A 10148-nucleotide genomic window follows, 5' to 3' on the forward strand; every position below is an offset into this window, starting at 1 on the left:
AGCTTCAGCTGCACTAGTATTGGAGGGCCACGCCGGAGGTCTGACACCTCGCTTCCAGACAGCAGATGTTGCCGTTCCTGCCGTGCTGCTGCCCTGCGGCGGGCAGTTTCCACCAACGTGCAGTGATTTGAGCTCGTGCACTGACTGACCAGACCGCGCGTTATGTGTCACCAAATACAATAATTTCATATATCTGAAGGTAGGATTTTAAAATTCCGAAACCGGTAGTGAACTGAATAAATATTAGCGCAAATGAAGGGAATCTCTGTAAATTAATTATCATGCCTCTCAGTCGCGGATGTCCTACGTACCAAATCTTGTGATTTATTAAAAGCTAACTTCATATCTGCGTAATTAGATCTCCACATCATATACAGACTGATTTCAGAACGTTAGTCGCGTTCATCCTCGTGCTATCTTCCCTCCCACATGTTCCTCTAGGATGTTTAGAAAGAGCTTGTTGTGTTACGCGCGCAACCCAGTGGTGTCTTCTTCGTTCTGTTGACATCTATACAACTTTTCTTCGTCGATTCTTTGCACGTCTTCCTGGCTGGTGGTTTTGAGTGCCCATTTTATCTTTTAACAGACGTCTCCAACACTGCACCTTAAATGATTCAAGAGATTTTATTTCAGTTTCGCTTATTGCCCATGTTTAACAAGCATAAAGTGCTACGTTCTAAATGCAGCTTTCAACCACCTTATTCCTCCAGTATTTCTGTCGTTTGAACAAAGCCATTTTTTAAAAAAATTCATGGACTGTGTGTTTGCTGCTCTAAGTCTTTGCTTCCTTCGTCTTCAGTTATCTTACTTCCTAAATATTTCTATGGTCTTGTTTTTGTGTCCCCTTCAATTTTAAAACATCCCCTTAGAAAAATTAATGAATTACTGTGCTGGTAAACCCTTTACGTTATTTGATTTTCAAACAGCTGAGCAAAACTGAACGTACTCAGACATTTCTCTCTTTACTTATTATGATCATCACTAAACTGACACACAATATTTTTAGCGCAAGGCAATCTGACTTTCAATAATCCCTACAAAAGAATGGCCGTGACTAACAGTAACCTATACCTTTCATGAATCACTTACCTCACAAAAATCTTCGTTACTCGAACTACTGCAATACAGCGAGCGCCAATACTGCCAGATAAATAAAGGGTTCTAACTACTGAAGGCATTAAATACTGATAGGCATAGTTAGCAAATGAAAGATTTTGATGGAGAACAAATAATGTATTTACCTTAATAGTGTTCAAAAGTCATAATATATATATTAGTTCATGACATCCAGTCTTTCAAATTTACTCTTTCTGCTGGACACACGTCCAGATCATCCGCTCTCAAAACTCCGCCATCTCTCTCCCCACATCCGCCACTGCTGGCGGCTCACCTCCAACTGCGCAACGCTACGCGCTGTTCACATTCAACTGCCCAACACTACAATAACGAATATTCCAACAATGCCAAACAGCCACAGACTGCACACAGCACAGTCAGTGATTTTCATACAGAGCGCTACGTGGCGTTACCAACATAAAAACCTAAACAGCCTACTTACAATTTTTATTTTTACATCTTGTAATCGTGGGCTTTGCTAGGAACCCAAAATTCAATAGCACTGTTTTCTGAAAGAAGCTGCTGGAATGGATCCAACTTACTATGTGGTATACATGTCTTAATATTAACTATGAAGAAGGTTTGGTTGTTCATCATGACAACGGTGCTCGTTGGATTCCAAACATGTTTATCGACATGTCGATATCCACAATACCTTCAGACATACGCTTATGGTTCGCAGCTACCAATTTTTTGGATTTATGCATAGCATTAGTCTGATCCAAACAGCAACAATTTCTTGATGTCATTATTCGGCAAGAGATCATCTACCGCATACAGTACGAATTCATCAAGGCTTCGACACGCATTGGTATGGACAGATCTACTGGTATTGATGCCTGGAGGATGTGATCAAACTAAAAATAGCTTTCCTGTTATTCTCACTATCCGTGCCATTTATTCGAATCCAAAGGTCTTTAATCAGTGGCGGCAATGTGCAGAAAATTCTAATCCATCTCGATATCCGACATGATTTTCAGTTCTGAAAAACACTGTGTACGTAAAAACGTCTAAACTCCTCTGTGATTCGCGTTCTACGTTAAGCTATAGATGTACCCATAACGAGACGCTTGTAGCTGAGTGATTACAGGCACATGAGTTCATTTCATTTCCTGCACCTTACGCCTAGTGACACACTGTGGTGATCAAACAGACTTACGAATTAATTGCCTTTTGTCTAGCATTTTTGTTTTAGTGTTAATAATTATGACATACTTTTCACTCGTTTCTAACAATTTACCCTTGTGATGTTTATTTTACATAGTAACGCCCACTGTACACCTTATTGCAAACTTTGGAACTAAAGATGTGCCAAGCCGTGGATGCATATTATCGACAACATCGGTTTGTCATTGCCAGTCTGCTTTCATCCGTGATAGATTTCAGTTCGGAATGTTTAGTACTACGATGACCTCTGAACTGTTCATTGGGACATAAAAAATTGATTGTTTTTAAAAATGTTTATTGCACGATTTCAGTCATCACCGTCAGTCTTCATACAGTCAGAGGAAACAACAGCTAACTTAGAAGGACAATAGGAAAACCACATTAAAACAAAAAGGGTCAACAGAACTTTCGAAGTATTGTAAATATTGTATTGTACATGTCTAGTAAATGGGATAACACAGAATTATGGTCTGTAAACTTTTTTCCCTATGTTGAAGGATTTTTACTTCGTTGCTGGATAGTGAAATATACCCATCAGCAAAAAACAAACTATGGATGGTTTACAGTGCTTATTCATCTCGCGATTTTAAGCTCTCTCTGAATTTATACCACTCGGTCCAGCCTGATGCCTGATTCTTTATACGATCAATTTTCTAAAAGAAGAAGCACTGGCACAAGTTGAAACTTTTCTCTTTTTGCACTGGTGGGAAGCGCCAAAGATGACCTCGGCTTGAGGAAGGCCGGCGTGTACCTGATTCCGTGGCAGTGTGGCAAGTCGTATATTGGTCAGACGATGCATATCGTCGAGGATCGATGCCGTGAACACCAGAGGCACACTCGACTGATGTATCGGAGCAAGTCGGCGGTCGCTGAACGTTGTTTGTCGGAAAATCACGCTATGGAGTACGAACGCACGAGGATTCTGGTACAGACGTCGAGTTACTGGGACAGCGTTGTTAGAGAGGCCATCGAAATTCGCACCAATGACGACCTCATAAACCGTGACTGTGGCTCTAATCTTAGCAAGGCTTCGGAACCAGCGATTGGGTTAATCAAGAGTAAATCGAGCAAACGTATAGTTGTGACGACCACGGCGGACAGAGACATCACACCGACGTCATCTCAGACACCGTCGCAATCTGTTCCACCGCGCGACCGTGGCGCGGGGCGCGGACGGCGGAGGGAGTGCGCCGCGTGCGGAGGGTATTTAAATCGGCCGCCGCCGCGACTGAACCCAGTTCCCCCTGAGCAGCCATAGCGTACGGATCTCCGTACTGGCACGTTCACAGGATCTCAGTCCGTCAGTTCACCTGATGATGGCGACATGTATGATCGCCGAAATATTGTGCCCGTTGGACACTGCAGACTGGCAGTACACCCGTGGATATTTTGATCGTTATTCTGGGTGTTTTCCGTATTTCTTATCACAAAACAACACGTCCTTCCTGGTATTTCATACATCTGAACATAATGTGACCACTGGTATAGAACTTTTAAGTGTTACAGGGTTTAGGTTAGCATCTCACTTTTGTAGATCAGAAATGGAGAAAGGAAGAGTTGCCACATTCATCAGGAACTGTCATAAATTTAAGAACATAGACATTCATAAATTTTGCCTAGAACAACATATGGAAGCATCTGCAACAGAAGTAGAATTTCACAAAAAATCCTTCATAATGTTAAGTGTATATCGAGCACCTGCAGGTAACTTTAATCTGTTCGTAAACCACCTTGAAGCTGTACTGGCCCATTTAACAACTAAAAACAAAGAAATAGTGGTTGCTGGTGATTTCAACGTAGATATCCTTAAAGACACTCCCAATAAGAACTTATTTGAGTTAGGAACACTATCATTCATCTTATTTCCCACTGTAAAGTTCCCCACTAGGGTAGCCAATTGCTCACAAACAGCCATTGATAATATCTTTATCTAAAAGTCCAATGAACAGAATTATATTACAAAACCAATAGTCAATGGCCTCTCAGACCATGACATGCAGTTCCTTCTGTTAAATGTTAATACTGAACAGGATATAAAATCTGTTAAATCTGAGCTAAAGAGGGTAATCAATAAGCAAAAATTGGTTATTTTAGGACACTCCTCAGAGACATTCACTGGACTGATGTTTACAGTGCTCATGGCATGAATGAAAAATATAACACTTTTGCTAATAAATTGCTTGCCTTATTCGAACACTATTTTCCCCCATAACTTACCAGGGTTAGAGCAAAGTCTACAAAGAAGCCATGGATAACTCAAGGAATAGGGGTATCTTGTAAAACAAAAAGAAAACTGTATCTGTCAATCCGAAACAGTTCTGATGTTGTTGCTATAGCACATTACAAGAAATACTGCAAAATATTAAAGACTGTAATATGGACATCAAAGCAAATATATTAGAAGGAAAAGATAGTCATATCAGATAACAAAATGAAGACTATATGGGATATAGTCAAGGAGGAGACCGGTAGAACCAGACATGAAGAGGGACAAATAACATTAAGAGTAAATGATACACTGGTGACAGACGTGTATAGTGTCGCAGAACTTTTTAACAAACATTTTATAACTGTTACTGACAAGATGGGGTTGTCAGGTTCTGTAGATGCTGCTTTGGAATACCTCAGACCAGACATTTCAAGTAACTTTCATAATATGAATTTGACCCTCACTACCCCAGCAGAAATAATATCCATCATAAAATCATAAATTCAAAAACGTCTAGTGAGTGTGATGAAATATCAACAAAGTTAATTAAAGAATGTGATTCTGAGTTAAGTAACATATTAAGCTATCTGTGTAACCAGTCATCTATCAGTGGAATATTTCCTGGATGGTTGAAATATGCTGAAGTTAAGCCATTGTTTAAGAAGGGAGATAAAGAAATAGCATCAAATTTCTGTCCGATTTCACTTTTGCCAGCATTCTCAAAAATTTTAGAAACAGTAATGTATTGTTGTTTCTTGACATGTTCTACATCCTGGAGGACCTCCTCACTACGGGTCAATTGGAATGAAAGTAAATCTAATCTAATACTGGGAGCGTGTCAGCAGTACAAATTCTGCGACCGTTCTTTCGCAAGAAATTGTTCTCTGAGCCTTGGGCTTGCGTTACGCTGGTAGGGATCGTTAGACAAAATTTTATAAAGAAGGGGACCGACAGCTTTTATAAACCATCTCACGAACGTGTCTAAGTACAATGTTAAAGTTTTACTAAGCGTATTTTATAAAGATCTGTTAGTATTTAATATGGTTGTTATTCGCAACATGACACTGTCAGTTATGCTTTATAAAATAATTCCAGAGTGTACTGTAATTCTGATTACACACCAGTTGAAAATTTTTGCTGCATCGTGATTGGTGAGAATGATTTAAAACTCTTAGTTCATCGTGGAATATCTTTTTGTTCGCAGGAGGGGGATTTTCTCGACAGTTGCTGTACTCGGAGATGACAAGCATTGGAAATTGTGGAGCTATTAGCTTCTTCATATGCGGGACAACCGCAACTGGAGAGGTGATCGGGAACGTGAGTATCAGAACTCTGTTCCTGTCTGATATGCCTCAGAAATATGAAGTAAGTACTTACAGAGCGCACAAGTGAACTTTCTTGATGGAAAGTGACGAATTAGAGCATGAGCGTTGACAGTCATCCTTTTTTTTTACCATGGAATCTTTAGATCTCTGATACGTACCTTGAAGAAACGATAAAGAGATACAACATGTTGTTGAAACAACTGGGACACCGACTGCTGTATGCTCCAAAGACTAATGTACATACGAGCACCTTCTGCTATAAATTCAGTGTTAAATCTTCCAGTCTTCCAACAAAACAGCACATTTTCAGAAATAGCCTACGTGTCTCGAGGAAATTGAGCTACTCTGCAGTTCATTTCAAGGATGTTCGATGAAATTCAGATAGAGTATTTGAGAACACAAGTCCATGGGTCGGGAGGAAGAGTGAGTAACTTAAGTCAAAAAGAAATTATCATCAGTTTTTGTATCCAGGAGGCAGTATTCCTGAAATGACGAAGTGTTTAGATTTCTCGTATGATTTTTAGTTGAAAGTGTTTCGTGAACTGACGAAGGCACCTCGGGGAATAACTGCAAAGTTCCACGTTCCGTTGATGGCCGAGACCAACGCCGACTACGGTGGTACGTCAACGGGAAAATACATGCTATAGAGTAACAACACACCAGGCAAATAAACTAGGACCAGAATGAGATTTTCACTCTGCAGCGGAGTGTGCGCTGATACGAAACTTCCTGGCAGATTAAAACTGTGTGCTGGACTGAGACTCGAACTCGGGACCTTTGCCTTTCACGGCGAGATACTGGCATAAGTAAAGTTGCGAGGACGGGGCGTGAGTCGTGCTTGGGTAGCTCAGTTGGTAGAGCACTTGCCCGCGAAAGGCAAAGGTCCCGAGTTCGAGGCTCGGTCCGGCACACAGTTTTAATCTTCCAGGAAGTTTCATATCAGCACACACTCCGCTGCAGAGTGAAAATCTCATTCTGGAAACATCCCCCAGGCTGTGGCTAAGCCATGTCTTCGCAATATCCTTTATTCCAGAAGTGCTAGTTATAAAAGGTTCGCAGGAGAGCTTCTGTGAAGTTTGGAAGGTAGGAGACGAGATACTGGCGGAAGTAAAGCTGTGAGGATAGGGCGTGAGTCGTGCTTGGGTAGCTCAGTTGGTAGAGCACTTGCCGGCGAAAGGAAAAGGTCCCAAGTTAGAGTCTCGGTCCGGCAAACAGTTTTAATCTGACAGGAAGTTTCAAACTAGGGACCAGCCAAACTCATGGCTGTCACAGCTAATCAGCCAACCATACTGCGAAGCCTACTAATGATTTCTGAACACTAATCTGATGATGATGCATCAACGAAATGTATTTCCGAAACGATATAATAGGTAAACTGTTCACTTATTTCTGTGGCAATGGTAAAAATGTATGTATGTAGATTCATAGCATGAATGTAAAAAATAATTATTTTATAATCATCAAGCAATCCCTTCTTTAGTCTGTTTGTGTGGTAATTTCCTTTCTACACAATTCAATATCTCTTTATTAGAATGTATCAGCGTCTTCCTGTAGCAGCTGTAAATACTACGAACTAGAGATATACCTCCAAAGATGACTTCAATTTTTATTTGATGATAAAAGATTCCTCTTCTTCTTGCTATTACGACTCTGCACTTTATATCATCATTACTTCGGTCGTCTTCAGTTATTTGGTAGCCCAAATAGCAAAACCAATCTACCAGTTTTAGTAGCTCATTTCGTATCCTGTTACCCTCAATATCCATTCCATTTTTTTGTTTTACTTTTGATGATACTGTCATCTTATAACATCTTTTGAAGACAACCGAATCCGTTTGTCTTTCAAGTCCTTTGCCTTGTGTGACGGAGTTAGGCTGCAATATCATCAGCAAACGTCAAATATTTTTCTTCTCTGTTAACTGTAATATTCTTTCCATATTTCTCCTTGGTTTTCGTTACTGCTGTTGCTAAGTAGGTCTCTATATTTCAGTTTTTCATGGTGACGCTAGTGCACCGTGACGTATTATGGATGTTGTTCTTTCTGTAAATGTTGCTTGTTAATGAAATCAGGAAACTACGTTCGCATTGCTACATTTTTGTTTGTTCCCGTGGTTCTCCCATAAGAAATCATTTGATTATTTTTATGTGTTAAGGATGGAATCCTCTCCTGCTTTTTTCTAGGGCGATTACGGAGGCCCGCTGGTGCAGCAGAGTGACAGTGGATACACGCTCATCGGCATCGCCGGCTTCTCGGTGCCCACCAGCTCGTGGACCGTCTTCACGCTGGTCTCGCCCTACCTCACATGGATAGAGGTGGTTACTTCCATCATGGTATCCTGAACGACTGCTGGCTGCCTGAATGCCTCCGAGACGTTGGACGACAGACAGTGTGGCAGCGAAAACGGAGAAGAGTGTCTGCCCAGCTTGTATCCGCACAGACATATACGCGTGTGTACATGTTCGTGCAATGATATTCGTTGTGAGAGACAGTCAGCCGTTTCATGCAGCGATCAGGACATTCGCGCGGAGCATCTCAATTTCGATTTAGTCCATTTGTTAATTGGTGATGTGGAAAACTGAAAGAAAGACAAAGAAAAAGCGTTTATAGCAATGTCCCTTCTTTATGTATCATTTAGCTTTTTAAGCCTTCTTGCAGGGACATTTCGGTTGACCTAACTTCAGAGATTGTGCTGATAGTGACATCTGGAAGAATTTGCTGAGGGGACATTCTGTTGAATATGAAGTGTTGTACTGTACGTAATTTATCCTCTGGATTACAAGCTTCCAGAGCCCTGCCAGTCAATCATCTGCTCTCTAATACAATGAGCATATTCCAAGAGAAGACCGCCGCTATCATAGTTGAAGGAAGTGGTTATTCCTGAAGAATTCCGCATCAACTTCATGTAACGAATCACTTCTTGTCCACAACTTAGTGCACCTCTGCAACATCGCTTCCAGTGTTTTCGTGTGTAATTTCATAAGTTTATATACAAACAAATAAATAATATAAATATGTTGTTTGTTAATTTGCAGAAATTTAATAATAATCCTGAAGATTTCCATTTTCCCGCCGAAGAGACTCTACAAAAACAGTGGCTGAGTGGTTTTACGAAACTCATCGCTTGCAAATATGAAGGTGTTGTAGATGATAAGACGCGACTGTTAGCTGCATAACTATGTCACCGGCGTTCGTCATGGATTTGGTGTTTCCTTACCGGCGAAACTACTGTCAAAAGGAGGAAACAACACCTTGCTGGAGGAAGCCGCAAAGAAGAACAGGCAGCGTAAAAAAGTTGTAGTCGTATCACCGTTAACAAATCATGTCAATAGTTACATCAAACTAGCACTATATCTAGTAAGCTGTATCAGAATTGTTGTATTCAGTTTTGGATGAGGCGAGTCAGTTTTGCACAGCAATAGGTTAAACATCGTTTTTATTCATCGTTCATCTTCAGTATTTCCATAAAATCTCAATAATCGAGCATTAATCATTAGTGTATTAACGACAAAAAAGGAAACCGTCAAAATTCAATCACATAAGTGGCGTTATATTGCTGTAAGTATTGTAGTTCGCATTAAAAACCATGTATTGTCCTGTGTTTCTTGAAGTTTCCCGGCGTATCGAATATTCCATCAATTTTCAGGAATGTATCCGGGGTATTACTAAGTCGCATACGGATACTTCGGCTTACAGCCTATCAGCCATTCTCAAGGTGAGTCGCTTGCAAGAGTTTTAACGCCGTGGAGAAAACGCGCATACGTCGAGGATAATACTGTTGTACTCCCAAAAAACGGTGGAATACATGTATTATCCTGTTTATCGATTTATTTGTTAACTTTGTCTCTTCAAGGGTAAGTGCCCAAGTTCAAATTTCAGTGATATATGGACTATTAACCGCACTCACGTACTCAGGATACCGTACCGTCCCTTAGCTTCTCGACGTAGAGCATATGGAACGACAAAATGATAGGGCATATCGCGTGTTACAGTTATGAAGCGAGACGACTACAGGGCGGGAAGAGGGAAGGAGAGAGAGATGGCGTGTCCGTGTGCGGCGATCTCTGTAGGGAGCATTTACTAAATAAAGCTACACTGACTTGTTTTGATGGCAAACTGTCAACTGGTCGGCGCAGAAGTTGTGTATAATGAAGTAACGATGCTGCTATGTTATTACCGACTCAGTTTGCATATAAGGCGGAGGATATGCTTTATTAGAGAAGAAACACGATTAAAAACTCTGTCTGCACATAACCGCGTGAACAAATGTTGCGGAAACAACGTACACAATTTCCAAGGAATACGGAAAATCAAAGCAAAAATTGCAGGTGCA

At 40.8% G+C, this 10148-nt stretch overlaps 1 protein-coding gene across 1 annotated transcript in view; it reads left to right on the forward strand.

Moving 5' to 3' along the window:
- LOC124775621 (chymotrypsin-like) overlaps positions 1 to 8991 on the forward strand; it is a 32160-nt gene extending 23169 nt beyond the window's left edge. The window contains exons 6-8 of the mRNA XM_047250450.1: positions 5697 to 5809; positions 7999 to 8148; positions 8851 to 8991. Coding sequence (XP_047106406.1) covers positions 5697 to 5809; positions 7999 to 8148; positions 8851 to 8991 — 404 coding nt within the window. The remainder of the gene's footprint in view (positions 1 to 5696; positions 5810 to 7998; positions 8149 to 8850) is intronic.
- Positions 8992 to 10148: the final 1157 nt, after the last annotated feature.

This window comes from Schistocerca piceifrons, chromosome 2 (genome assembly GCF_021461385.2).
Source record: "Schistocerca piceifrons isolate TAMUIC-IGC-003096 chromosome 2, iqSchPice1.1, whole genome shotgun sequence".
In the NCBI taxonomy this organism is placed as follows: domain Eukaryota; kingdom Metazoa; phylum Arthropoda; class Insecta; order Orthoptera; family Acrididae; genus Schistocerca; species Schistocerca piceifrons.